We start from the raw sequence: 15,588 nt of genomic DNA, 5'->3' as shown, positions 1-15,588 counted from the left end.
AGCGTTAATATCTGTATTATCGCACTGTACACAGCTTGGGTGAGCTAAAAGATAAACCCGCTGTGCCCTTTTACACGGGCATTCTGAAACACCGTATGCTCACTGACCCATATACACAAGCACAGGCTGGTGTGTGTGTGTGTGTGTGTGTTTTCATCAACTTCAGTTGTGATGCTTTGCAGTTTTAAATGATGTTTTATGTTACACACTAGACCTGGCGGGAAGTTTTTGTATTATTTGTATTTTTATATATATATGATACAATATGCGATATTCTTCTCTTTGTGGCACAATTCTATATTCTGGCCCATTTCCAATGGTTCTGAGCTCCAGGCACAGCAGCTCCCACGAATGTCATTTCCTTTAACATCTACAGCTTAGCTCAGGGAAATATTTCCCCTATATTGATTTAAAGCGAAGTGATTCAGAGAACTTTATTCCAAAAAATGTTCCCATAGCCATTTTCCCCTCATACTTTTGAAACTGTGAAATGTGTTGGCTTAATTTATTATCATATCAGCTGTGGAATTATGGAAAAAGTAACATCATTTTAAATGACCGCTTTTGTTATTCATTCATTCATTTTCTACCGCTTATCCTCACGAGGGTTGCGGGGGTGCTGGAGCCTATCCCAGCTGTCTTCTGGGTAGTGAGAGGCGGGGTACACCCTGGATTGGTGGCCAGCCAATCACAGGGCACATATAGACAAACAACCATTCACACTCACATTCATACCTATGGACAATTTGGAGTCGCTAATTAACCTGGCATGTTTTTGGAATGTGGGAGGAAACCGGAGTACCCGGAGAAAACCCACACATGCACGGGGAGAACGCTAGCCACTCGGACACCGTGCAGCCATAATAATACACTAGTATATTATTTATAAGTCCGGTTTTTCTTAAAAAAGAAATGATATATAGTATCTGAATAAAACATGTTTAACAAGTTTAATTAAATTTGATCTTTTCCTGTTTGAATAATTATTCATATTTTTTTAAATTAATTTAGATTTTTTTTATTGTTTTAATATTGCTGATTGTGGCAAAAAAAAGTAAAGAAAAACCAAAAATCTAAAAAAATTAGCATATCATGTAAAGGTACTCTAAACGAGCTATTAACCTAATCATCTGAGTGCATAACTGAACATAATTATTTGAAGCTTGACTTTTTTGTGTATTAAAAACACTTTTCTTTTATTGGTCAGATGGAATGTGCAATTTTTTTGAGATGGGGAATTTTGTTTTTTCTTTGTTTCTTTGTTTTTCTTGTAATAATAATTCTAATAATATATGAAAGTCTAATGTTTATCAGTACTTTCCAGAAAATAATGAACTTTATCACAATAGAAGAAGTCCGGCCCTCTGTACTTATTCCCAAACAATTTAGTTGAATAGTCCTAATATTGAAAGGACGGAAGATTGAAACTCAAAGTAACCAGCGCTTTCAGGTGTTAATATAAAGTAATAATAAAGTATTCTGTCTGATGTTACACAACTTGATGTCAAAAAATCCAAACTATCTCTTTAACATTCAAAAGGTGCAGTATAGCTAAGAAATATACAAGACAAATGCCAATACGAACTTACAATAAAAACTGAACTGAACTGAATTATTGACCACACCGCGGTCAATAATGTCATTATGGACCTTGAAGTGTACATACTGTGTACATTTAGCATATATTTAACAATAAATCATCCCTCGCTTTTGCAAAAAAAAACACTATCGATTTGTAAAGTTTTTTCCCAAAAAAAAACAAAAACGCATTTATTAAAAACAAAAAAATGTACAAAACTTTGCTTTGGTTCCAATTTTCTACAAGAAAAGCTCTGATAAAACATTCCACTGTTCTCAAATATCGTACTTTTTATTTTTCTGCACAAAATAAGATGAAAAATAAATAAACAAATCAAGAATAAAGAAAATCAATCAATCAGTAATAAATAAATATAATAGTAATAATAAAAATTATAAAACAGCAAATAATAAAAACTTAAGAAAGCACATATAGTTGGTGGGTAGACAAATGATTTTTTTCAGATAAAAATGAACAAAGCATTATTAGAGCCCTGTAGACATGACAAAACACGACTATAGTCACATTTATACTTTTTATTTACAACATATTGCGCAACTGCAGGGTCTTGAGACACATGCTAACTCGCAAACTAGAGAGCTAGCGACCTAAACGGTAGCCTTCAAGTTATTTCCTTTCAACTTAAATAGCCCAAAACTTACCACTTCCACACGGATAGGGAGGATAACTATTAACAGTTATTTAACCTTTAACATGAACATGAATCAAACGTAATAATTTTTTCTGGGTACATGATACCATACAGCATCCATATCAAACTTGCGCTTAAACTTTCATATCAAGGCGGGGGCCTCAAAGTAGTGTCCTGCGGGCCACATTTGGCCCGCGGGCCGCGTGTTTGAGACCCCTGGTGTAGAGTTTCCTGTCGGGATATATAAATAGTAAGATGACTATTAAGCTGGAAGCTTTGGTTCTTCGAACGGCAATGACAACAAATTACTCAGCGCAGTTTCCTTTGAGCAAGGCATTCTGTGCATAACAAGCCTCGGGCTTAATGTTGCTAACTGGCTGGCTTCTGACCCCTTTGCACAGGCAATGTTAAATCAACTCTGACATCTTACATCAAGCCGTTACTCAAAGAGGTCAGTCTATCGCCAAAGTCCTTGATTCAAATCCTACATAATAGCACGTCATGGAAACTAAACTGTTTGGAGCTCAGCGAGGACTCACTTCAGGCTCAACTTGAAGAAAAAAAATCTAATAATTTGCTGTGACTTGAAGTCGTCGCTGACGGCCATTGGACTTGTAATTCCATGAGACGTCAGTAGAATTTGGCTGGGTTGAAGTCGTTGAGCTAATAGAGATGTTTTGCTGAACAGAACTCTTTGGTTTAACTAATGTAACCAGCCGTGAAGACAGGCAGGCAGAACGGGCACTTTATTCCATTTGTCGAGTACAATTTTGATATTTTTTCTCTTTTTTTGCATTGAACGTAGATAAAATCCTGTGTTTCACATGACTGCACTAGCAGGGCAACAGACATTGTTGCATTGTACCCGATCAGGGCTCATTAAAGCCCCGAGAGTTCGATGCCTGCTGCATATTTCTGGCTGACTTGCATTTTAAAACACCAAACTTGTGTTTTATAGGCCGCGTCACTATTACCGCACTTTGTTTGCATTTAATGGCTGGCATCAGTCACTTTTAAAAAGAAGTATTTCTCGGTGCTGTGTGCATCGATCTAGAGGAGAGTTGCATGCCTCATCACATTTTTTTAGGAAAGTAAAAATGTAAAAAGTATTTGATACTTGTGTTTATTCAACACAGTATCACAACAACAGTCACCTTTACAGTATATGACGCCATCCAGGTATGACCAAACATTCATTCATTTTCTACCGCTTTTCCTCACGAGGGTCGCGGGGGCGGGGGGGTGCTGGGGTACACCCTGGACTGGTGGCCAGCCAATCGCAGTGCACATATAGACAAACAACCATTCACACTCACATTCATACCTATGGACAATTTGGAATCGCTAATGAACCTAGCATGTTTTTGGAATGTGGGAGGAAACTTGAGTACCCGGAGAAGCTGTGAGGTCTGCACGCTAACCACTTGACCGCCGTGCAGCCTAATGACCAAACAACCTACGCTAATTCAAACGTGTTCCAATAATAACGGTTGGTGGTCCGAACAGTTCAAGCAGAAGCTGTAGTAATTCTACACTTGATCGAATTTACTTAATATTTGTCAGATCAAAACTCAATAACATGATAATTACTACTTCTTGAAACTTCACTCTAAGCATCATGGGAACTGGAGTTTAGCCATAAAGAAGTTGAGAAGTCGTAGCAGAAGTAGATAATAGTAGCAATTTTATGGAAAAGTTTGAATTTTGCGAACATTTTGAATATAGTTAGCCTGAATGTCCTGAATATGTTGCACAGTTTGATGTTGGAATGGCTTGAATCAGTTAAGGAATTTGATAGTCGTAGCACGGAATCAGTTCCTCCATATGATACATATTTCCCACAATTCATGAAAGTTTCATCCAAATTCATTCCGAAAGTTATTTTGACTACAGACAAACAAACAAAAATATAATCGCTGCGCTTGTGCTTGGCGGAGGTAATAATGTCATTGTTATTGTATTTTAATATTAGGTTATGTGCCTTTTTTTCTCAATAAAATAGTCTAAATAAAAAACGGTTGGTGGCAGTTCAAGCAGAAGCTGTAGTAATTCTACACTTGATCCAACTTACTTAAGATTTGTCAGATCAAAACTCCATTGCCGTGTAAGCCTTACTAACATGATAATTGCTATATCATACATATTTCCCACAATTCATGAAAGTTTCATCCAAATTCATTCCGAAAGTTATTTTGACTACAGAAAAAAAATATATATATAACCTCTGCGCTGCGCTTGTGCTTGGCAGAGGTAATAATGTCATTGTTATTGTATTTTAATATTAGGTTATGTGCCTTTTTTTTCTCAATAAAATAGTCTAAATAAAAAACGGTTGGTGGTCCGAGCAGTTCAAGCAGAAGCTGTAGTAATTCTACACTTGATCTAACTTACTTAAGATTTGTCAGATCAAAACTCCATTGCCGTTGTAAGCCTTAATAACATGATAATTGCTATATCATACATATTTCCCACAATTCATGAAAGTTTCATCCAAATTCATTCTGAAAGTTATTTTGACTACAGAAAAAAAATATATATATAACCTCTGCGCTGCGCTTGTGCTTGGCGGAGGTAATAATGTCATTGTTATTGTATTTTAATATTAGGTTATGTGCATTTTTTCTCTCAATAAAATAGTCTAAATAAAAAACAAATTAAAAAATAATAACCAATAATGAACAAAATGTTCCTCCTATAAACAAGTAAGAATAATCCAATTAAATCCAATTAAACTTTGGAATGCTGCAAATTTCTAAGTTTTCTAGAAGTAAAGAATATGGAATGACTGATGTTTTGTGGTGTTTCCTTCAGAGGTGTCCCCCAACATTATAAGGAGCTCTCCAGACACATCTCCCGTAACCTCCCCACGACAGCGACGTGACTCGGATCGCTACTGCCAATTATGCAACGCTTGGTTCAACAACCCCGGCATGGCTCAACAACATTACGATGGCAAAAAGCACAAGAAAAACGCAGCCCGAGCAGACCTTCTGGAGCAGCTGGGAAAGACTCTGGACATGGGTGAGATGAAAGGTATGGAAACTTCATCAATATTATGTAGAATGACTAAGAGTAGGAGGGGGGGGGGGTGGAATTGGATAAATGGTTGGAAAAAAAACGGGAAGTACCAGAGATGAGGATGCTGTGGTTCTCATTGGGAGTGACCAGTACCCAGAAAAAATTATTACGTTTGATTCATGTTCATGTTAAAGGTTAAATAACTGTTAATAGTTATCCTCCCTATCCGTGTGGAAGTGGTAAGTTTTTGGATATTTAAGTTGAAAGGAAATAACTCGAAGGGTACCGTTTAGGTCGCTAGCTCTCTAGTTTGCGAGTTAGCATGTGTCTCGAGACCCTGCAGTTGCGCAATATGTTGTAAATAAAAAGAGTATAAATGTGACTATAGTCGTGTTTTGTCATGTCTACAGGGCTCTAATAATGCTTTGTTCATTTTAATATGAAAAAAATCATTTGTCTACCCACCAACTATATGTGCTTTCTTAAGTTTTTATTATTATTATTATATTTATTTATTACTGATTGATTGATTTTCTTTATTCTTGATTTGTTTATTTATTTTTCATCTTATTTTGTGTAGAAAAATAAAAAGTAAGATATTTGAGAACAGTGGAATGTTTTATCAGAGCTTTTCTTGTAGAAAATTGAAACCAAAGCAAAGTTTATTAATTTTTCTGTTTTTAATAAATGCGTTTTTTGTTTTTTTTTTGGAAAACCTGATGCAGCCCAGTTTCGCCCAGACCCTAGCTCCAGTGGCCCCCAAGTAAATTGAGTTTGAGACCCCTGTTCTAGAAGATGTCTCACTCTGTAAACTTTTTAACCTTTGCATTTTTAACAATATTTATTAGGACTTTTAGCTATTTGTTACTTTCATTTTAACTAACGTATGAATTATTAACGCCTTGGACTGGACTAGTATTTAACAGGTTGTTAGTACACATGGATTTCTAAACTGATTCTTCATTTTCAAAGTGGGCTTCAGATGGTTGAAGGCTTTAAAGAAGTTGGTTTTATTTTCCTTTCATTCCTTATCACGATTTTGGCATTTCGAGACTTAGCCTTTTGTCGAAGGCTTCCTTTTCTCTGAGCTATGCCCTCGATGCTACGGCGTTTGCATGTGTTTAGTATTTACGGGTACATATTATCTCCATTCAGCAGTGAGGCTAATTAATTCTGTAGTGACTATCAATTAGTAATGAAGTGGCAAATCATCCCATCTGGCATTCACCGGTCTCGTGTATTGGACTGAATTAAGAGTGCTGTGGGAGGCAGACCTCTTTTGAAGCGGGCAAAGAAGTGATGGAGGAGGAGGTGGTGGTAGATGCTGCCTGTGCGCTCTTCCGTGCTACCTCTGCTCATTTCCTGTTTGCTACTTTGATCTCCTTTTTATGTTTTTTTTTTTTTCTGGACTACCTGATGCTGTTCTTCTTTCTTTCTTTGTGACCTTCAGCATCGTCCTGCAGACTGTGAAGACGTACATGTGATGTAATATTCAGTAGTTCTACCGCAAGGTTCAAGCTCAACAAAGTCAATTCTTTGTTTATGCTTGTTTTACCAGAACATTAACAAAATGTTGATATCCACAACTGATATTTTGTATTTCATAATGCATTTATTTTTTCTACTCACATGATTAACTGAAAACCTGAATGAAAAGCAGGTTTGCCCGTCTCTGCAGGGCCCTTCCAGCCGCATCCGCTGCCTTCAGATGCAGCTGACTCCCTATTCTGTGCCTTCGGCATCCCAGAGAGGAGACAAAATGCTGGCACTCGTCCGTCAGCTTGGAACCGCTGCTGAGATCAGTGTGCACAATGCGCGTTTCAAGGGCTGCGCAAACGCTCACTCGTCACGGTCATTGGACGGCCCGACTGGGGAAGTGCCAAGACTGAACCCACACCCACCACATGCGTGGTCACATAGTTGATCGATCAGAGCACCCATATTGGCTATGTACTATAAAAGATCCCAGTAGATGTTCGCTTCATGGGTGCGCTTCATGGGTGCGGTTCATGGGTGCGCTTCATGGGTGCGCTTCATGGGTGCGCTTCATGGGTGCGCTTCATGGGTGCGCTTCATGGGTGCGCTTCATGGGTGCGCTTCATGGGTGCGCTTCATGGGTGCGCTTCATGGTTCGCTTAGCTTCCATTCGCTCCCTGGTAAGTTGAACCCTGGACATGGGTAAATGCAATCAACTAAATAGATAATAGGACGGATAAGCTGCTGGTGTGAAGGGTATTGACCGCCGGGTGCCCCTACTTAATTCAGTCTGAAGAACTCACTGCCAAAAAGATCAAACTTGCCTGGATCGTTTTCCAAGAGTGCATGGTTACATTAACTGAGATAATAATATTCTTCCACCCATATATCATTTATAGTACGCTTATTCTGTCTTATTGTGTCTTGGCCAGCTGGACCTAATAGAACCCAGACTGCTCAGGCACGCACAGGAAATGCTTCAATTCCACAATGTTGTCATGTTGTTTATCTATTTTGTTGCTGAGCTCCTCTCTCATGTCGTTGGACATCATCATTATCTCCCGTATTGTACCCGATTCCTGGCTCTCCTCCACGTCCTCCTCCTATAAATAAAACACAAATAGCTCACCTCTCCTTTCTCGTTATCACAGTAGCTCTATTTGGGATGAAAGTTGGAGACCATTGGTGTACATAAAGCACCTCAGCCCCAAGTGTTACAATATTCTGTACAGTATTTAGTGTAGGTAGGCAATGATATTATCTATATTATTATAGAGTCCCACTCTTGCCTTTGTTAGAAGAGGAAATGGCAAAATCATATATACGTATCATATACAATGTGCTACAGTACTATACTAATTCTTACTAATAGTGTGACTAATCACGATTAGTGTTTGTATTAATTTGTATACCAATGTACTATGGTCAAATATTTTCCTCGTACTACAGTACTATACTAATTTTTACTAATAGTGTGATTAATCACGATTAAGGTTTGTATTAATTTGTATACCAATGCAGTATTGTAAAGTGTTTTCCTCTTTCTGCAGTGCTATACAAATCCTTACTAATAGTGTGATTAATCCCGATTAAGGTTTGTATTAATTTGTATACCAATGCACGCTTGTAAAATATTTTCCTCTTACTGCAGTACTATACTAATTCTCACAAATAGTGTGATTAATCATGATTAAGATTTGTATACCAATGCACGCTTGTAAAATATTTTCCTCTTACTACAGTACTATACTCATTCTTACTAATAGTGTGATTAATCACGATTAGTGTTTGTATTAATTTGTATACCAATGTACTATGGTAAAATATTTTCCTCGTACTACAGTACTATAATAATTCTTACTAATAGTGTGATTAATCATGATTAAGGTTTGTATTAATTTGTACACCAGTGCACGCTTGTAAAATATTTTCCTCTTACTATGGTACTATACTAATTCTCACAAATAGTGTGATTAATCATGATTAAGGTTTGTATTAATTTGTATACCAATGCACGCTTGTAAAATATTTTCCTCTTACTGCAGTACTATACTAATTCTCACAAATAGTGTGATTAATCATGATTAAGATTTGTATACCAATATACTATGGTAAAATATTTTCCTCTTACTACAGTACTATACTAATTCTTACTAAGAGTGTGATTAATCACGATTAAGGTTTGTATTAGTTTGTATACCAATGTACTATGGTAAAATATTTTCCTCTTACTACAGTACTATACTCATTCTTACTAATAGTGTGATTAATCACGATTAAGGTTTGTATTAGTTTGTATACCAATGTACTATTGTAAAATAATTTCTTCTTACCGCAGTACTATACTAATTCTTACTAATAGTGTGATTAATCACGATTAGGGTTTGCATTAATTTGTATACCAATGTACTATGGTAAAATATTTTCCTCTTACTACAGTACTATACTAATTCTTACTAAGAGTGTGATTAATCATGATTAAGGTTTGTATTAATTTGTATACCAATATACTATGGTAAAATATTTTCCTCTTACTCCAGTACTATACTAATTCTTACTACTAGTGTGATTAATCATGATTAAGGTTTGTATTAATTTGTATACCAATGTACTATGGTAAAATATTTTCCTCTTACTACAGTACTATACTCATTCTTACTAATAGTGTGATTAATCACGATTAAGGTTTGTATTAGTTTGTATACCAATATACTATGGTAAAATATTTTCCTCTTACTCCAGTACTATACTAATTCTTACTACTAGTGTGATTAATCATGATTAAGGTTTGTATTAATTTGTATACCAATGTACTATGGTAAAATATTTTCCTCTTACTACAGTACTATACTCATTCTTACTAATAGTGTGATTAATCACGATTAAGGTTTGTATTAGTTTGTATACCAATGTACTATTGTAAAATAATTTCTTCTTACCGCAGTACTATACTAATTCTTACTAATAGTGTGATTAATCACGATTAGGGTTTGCATTAATCTGTATACCAATGTACTATGGTAAAATATTTTCCTCTTACTACAGTACTATACTAATTCTTACTAAGAGTGTGATTAATCACGATTAAGGTTTGTATTAATTTGTATACCAATGTACTATGAAAAAATATTTTCCTCTTACTGCAGTACTATACTAATTCTTACTAATAGTGTGATTAATCACGATTAAGGTTTGTATTTATTTGTATACCAATGTACTATGATAAAATATTTTCCTCTTACTGCAGTACTATACTAATTCTTACTAATAGTGTGATTAATCACGATTAAGGTTTGTATTAATTTGTATACCAATGTACTATGGTAAAATATTTTCCTCTTACTACAGTACTATACTAATTCTTACTAAGAGTGTGATTAATCATGATTAAGGTTTGTATTAATTTGTATACCAATGTACTATGAAAAAATATTTTCCTCTTACTGCAGTACTATACTAATTCTTACTAATAGTGTGATTAATCACGATTAAGGTTTGTATTAATTTGTATACCAATGTACTATGATAAAATATTTTCCTCTTACTGCAGTACTACACAAATTCTTACTAATAGTGTGATTAATCACGATTAATGTTTGTATTAATTTAATTAATTTCATCATTTCTAGTGCTGGTTTTGCTGAAAATAGACATCTTTTCTATGAATCAGGTAAATTAGAACACAATAATGTAAAAATACAAGCAAAGCTTGTACTACAGCGGGGGGGGGGTGATTTAAAATACATGGTCAATACAATTCAATATTTATATTATATATAGTTCAGACTTCTTCCATTATCTTTGAAGATGTTCATTTTAAAATGTATTTTCCAAAGAATGATTTATCACGTTTTGTTGCCTTTATGAGCATAAATGATGAGAAGGTGAAAATGCAAATATATGTAAATGAAGTGACTTTATTGTGTGTTTGTGTACTTCCAGGTCTGAAAAGGAGCTATACTTGCGACGTGTGCAGCGTGACATTGAACTCGGTGGCGCAGTACCATGCACATCTGCAGGGCTCAAAGCACCAAAACAAGTGAGACGATCACGCCACGGCGGGCTGCGGCAGCATGTTTAAGTATTGATGCTGATGCATGTAATGCTAAATGCTACTTCTCATTTTGGCATGGAAAAAAAAAACTGTTGTTCTCCTTGCTTTCATCCGTGTCCTTGAAACCCCCCTGCTCCTCAAGAAGGTCTGTCCATTTCAAATACAGTGCATTTCGCACTGCATGCATAAATTATGATAATATTGTGGAAAGAGGCAATGCTGAGACTGAAATTTTAGATGTGCTCATTTTGCTCGGGGCATCCTACTCATTTTAATTTTAATTTAAGACGTATTGCATTTCTGTTTGGCAAATGAACTTTTTTCCGATTTTCCTTGTGGAAATTCGAATTTTGCACTGTAAAAACACATAAAAAACAAACATTATTTTGTGTTCTTGCACAAGGTGCCTGCACAATTGGGTGTTAACAGATGCATACATTATCTGCCTATCTCTCTCAGTCACGCACACACACATTTCTTTACAATGTGTTCAGAGTATAGTATTTAAAATAATATTAATGTGATTTTAATTAAAATACTTCAATTGTTATTAATTATATAGGTGAACCTTGGTTAGCATCATTAATCGTTTTGACAGTTTTAATTATAGTTTTACATACAGTACACAAAAAAATCCAAAATGCATATATGTAAATAGATATAAATGATCAATTAAATGAACCTTTAAGGTTTTTTTTACTTTCATTGAAGACGTGATTATTGACAAAGACACAATATGGAAGCAAGATCAACATGGACACCTACTTCCTGTTTCTCACATTCTTCACTTGCAACTTTCTTTGCCTCCATTTTTGGTTATTTTGCAGCCGTGATCAAAGGAAAAGCAGAGACTTGTGGCGTCACTGTTTTCGTTATTCTTCGCAAAGAAGTACTGATGACATCATAGACGGGCGACAGAGCTGACTCCCGGTTCCCGTTTCCATGTATTAGCATATTAATAAGGACATATTGTGATAAAAAAAATACATAAAGAACACCGTAGGAGTTACACAGTTTATTAATAATACGATATGTTTGCCACATTGTACTGTAACCAAAAATGTACGCAAACCAAAGCAAAATTTTGGCGTACATTTTCTATGTTCACCATAACACTGGCTAACTAGGAAACACAGTTTTCATTCATTTATTCATTTTCTATCGCGGGGGTGCTGGAGCCTATCCCAATTGTCTTCGAACGAGAGTCGGGTTATCACCAGCCAATCACAGGGCACATATAGACAAACAACCATTCACACTCACATTCATACCTATGGACAATTTGGAGTCGCTAATTAACCTAGCATGTTTTTTGGAATGTGGGAGGAAACCGGAGTACCCGTGGAATTGAACCCTGGTCTCCTAGCTGTGAGGTCTGCGCGCTAACCACACGACCACCGTACAGCTGACACACAGTTTTTGATTGTCAAATTCTAATTGATTCACCCTTCAAAAGCTAATAGTCGGCGCCGGCGGGGCCCCGCAGGGCCATTAATTTAAGATTGAGGATTGAATATTTAAATCCTCAAGTGTTCAACAAACAGTTTGTGTGGTTTAATAGATGTTACATGATGCTTGTCCAGGAATTTATTGTTCCTGGGAGGCATTTTATTGTTGCACACATCCTTGGGGAGGCTGGCATCAAACGACGTGACATGCCGTTTAACAGCGCCATGGTGTAATCACGCATGCATGCATTGCTTGTTTGAGCCGTGGGGTTTCAATGCGCATCTGCTCTTGCTGTCTCTCTGTAACACACACACACATATACATACATACGTGCATACATACATACATACATACATACATGTCGACATGCACAGACCTTTAGCAGGCGCTCAGAGCCAATTCTAACCACACGCAACACCCCCAAGCTAACACTTGCTTCACAACCAGCCTCATTTCGCCCCAAGTCCCCTGGTCTTTGTAGGTCATTTGATTGTTTCATGTGAACACATATGCTATAGCAGGGGTCGCAAACACGCGGCCAGCGGGCCAATTGTGGCACGCAGGACACTAGTTTGAGGCCCTCGCCTTGATATGAAAGTTTAATGTTTAAGTTTGATATGGATGCTGTATGGTATCATGTACCCAGAAAAAATTATTACGTTTGATTAATGTTCATGTTAAAGGTTAAATAACTGTTAATAGTTATCCTCCCTATCCATGTGGAAGTGGTAAGTTTTGGGCTATTTAAGTTGAAAGGAAATAACTTAGGCTACCGTTTAGGTCGCTAGCTCTCTAGTTTGCGAGTTAGCATGTGTCTCAAGACCCTGCAGTTGCGCAATATGTTGTAAATAAAAAGAGTATAAATATGACTATAGTCGTGTTTTGTCATGTCTACAGGGCTCTAATAATGCTTTGTTCATTTTAATCTGAAAAAAATCATTTGTCTACCCACCAACTATATGTGCTTTCTTAAGTTTTTATTATTATTATTATATTTATTTATTACTGATTGATTGATTTTCTTTATTCTTGATTTGTTTATTTATTTTTCATCTTATTTTGTGCAGAAAAATAAAAATTAAGATATTTAAGAACAGTGGAATGTTTTATCAGAGCTTTTATTGTAGAAAATTGGAACCAAAGCGTTTTAAACATTTTTTTGTTTTCAATAAATACGTTTTTTTTTGGGGGGGGGGGGGTCTAGCTCTATTCTATTTCCTAGCTGAAATACGTGAGTCACATAATAGTTTCTTGTAATAGTTTCTTATAATGACAGGAGTGATGTGTTTTAACAAGGATACAAAAACGCTACAGTACAGCAGAACAAAGAGCCATAACCAATCAGACGAGTGAAATGCGTGAGTCACATAATAGTTTCTTGTGCCCAACCTTGTAGGTTAATTATTATAATTCAAGCAAAGATTTGAACTTTTTTGAGTTTTTAAACAAGAGAGATAAAGTGTATGGTGAGGGTTTTTACAGCTTTAAAACACATATAATAATTGTTAAAAACAAAAAAAAGTTGATTACTTTTTGATTTCACTTATTGTGGGCTATTTTGGGAACCTATCCTCTGTGATAAACGAGGGAAGTCTGTATTACGTTGTTAAAAAAAACGATGTTTTTAATATGAACTTTATGCTACTAAAACATGTTATTTTTTCTCATAACTTGATGATTATTCTCTTTTTTGTTAGATTACAACTATTTTGTTGTAAATTAATGCTTTTTCCATTTTTTTGTAAAATTATATTTATTTTTTTATTTTTTATTTTTATTTTTTTACTTTTTATTTTTTATTTTTTATTTTTTATTTTTTATTTTTTATTTTTTATTTTTTATTTTTTATATTTTTTTATTTTTTTTATTTTTTTTATTTTTTGTTTTTGTATTTTTGTATTTTTGTATTTTTGTATGTTTTTATTTTTTTATTTTTTTATTTTTTATTTTTTTATTTTTTTATTTTTTTATTTTTTTATTTTTTATTTTTTTATTTTTTTATTATTTTTTATTATTTTTTAATTTTATTTATTTATTTATTTATTTTATTTTTTTATTTTATTTATTTTAATTTTTTTATTTAATTATATTTAAAGAATGTGCTGCAGCCCAATAAAAAGCAGCCATGTGCCACAAAAGCCCCCGCCAGCCATACTTTGAACACCACTGGTCTAGTCTAATAATTCCAAATGTCCCTTTTATTGCAAATGTTGATCGGGGATGATCAGAGCGGAACGTCCTCATCAAGCTAGCAGGATTGTTTTGGCTAAGGAATGTCTCCCTCATTCAGCATTCTCTTTCTCCCCAACAGTCTGAAGAATCAGATATGTCTCCAGTGAGCACGGACATGGACACACGGACAAAGCAACCGGATTGATGTCAGACAAGCTGCGGTCAGCTTGCCCCGCTTTTTTGTTTTTTTTCTCTCTCTCTGCTCTGCTTTTGCTCTGTGAGCTGTCTTGATTTTTCTCTCTTCTGTCTTTCACCATCATGATCGGCCTGACCCGGCCTGGAAAATGATGGAAAGTGTTTTTTTTTGTTTTTTTTTGTCTTTCCTACTGTAGCACTGCATCAACTATGTGACCTGAGAGGAAGAACGATGGAGAGAGAGAACACTTTACAGTACAAAGCAGTGGAAAGATTATCTTTGCACGGCCGAACCACTGCAGTTCCATACGATGTTCCTTTTCTTGGCACTTAAACCGGGTTCAAATAAATGGCAATGGAATGAATGATCATGTCAGCGTTACAAAGGTGCATCCATGACTTGAAAATAAACCGTTCATGTTTTTATTCTTTAAATATATATATATATATATATTTATTTGGAATTGAATAAATGTGTATGTTTATTTGCATTAAATGGCAATAACGACATTGGTTGGACTATCTGTGTGAATTGTTATACAAAACTTACTGACTTTAGGTCCCCATTGTTATCTCAGCAAAGTCCTCACCAACACAGATTTGGGAACAATATTTGAGAGGTTGGTCTTTTGTGTCCATAGATAAAGTTTTAGATCTTTGAATTCGGCTCATGAAAGATATATATTATTTTTGAGTATACAGTAATCCCTACTTCATCGCGATTAATTTGTGATAAGTCAATATCTGCGAGTAGGATTCCTTATAGCATAAAAAATTACATTATTAGAGCCCCTTAGACATACAATAACAACCCTATAGTCACATTGACCCAATATAGAAGACATAATAACCGTACATAAGCAATTTAAGACATAATTAAGACATAATTAATGTGATAAATCTGTTCTGGTGCTACGGGAGCTGAATGGGGGGGCAACAGGAAGTATAAAAAAAACCTGTTATTACATTATTAGAGCCCTCTAGACATACAAT

General features: G+C 35.3%; 1 protein-coding gene across 1 annotated transcript in view; it reads left to right on the top strand.

Annotated features, from left to right (window-relative positions):
* zmat4a (zinc finger, matrin-type 4a) overlaps positions 1–15,099 on the top strand; it is a 53,901-nt gene extending 38,802 nt beyond the window's left edge. The window contains exons 5-7 of the mRNA XM_058070340.2: positions 5,043–5,264; positions 10,668–10,764; positions 14,540–15,099. Of these exons, the coding sequence (XP_057926323.2) occupies positions 5,043–5,264; positions 10,668–10,764; positions 14,540–14,567 (347 nt within the window). The 3' untranslated portion in view covers positions 14,568–15,099. The remainder of the gene's footprint in view (positions 1–5,042; positions 5,265–10,667; positions 10,765–14,539) is intronic.
* The last annotated feature ends 489 nt before the right edge of the window (positions 15,100–15,588 follow it).

Source organism: Doryrhamphus excisus, linkage group LG3, assembly GCF_037039965.1.
Source record: "Doryrhamphus excisus strain RoL-2023G ecotype Guam linkage group LG3, RoL_Dexc_Guam_v1.1, whole genome shotgun sequence".
Taxonomy (NCBI): Eukaryota; Metazoa; Chordata; class Actinopteri; order Syngnathiformes; family Syngnathidae; genus Doryrhamphus; species Doryrhamphus excisus.
Note: the sequence above shows the minus strand (reverse complement) of the source record. Positions and strands in the feature narration are given on the sequence as shown.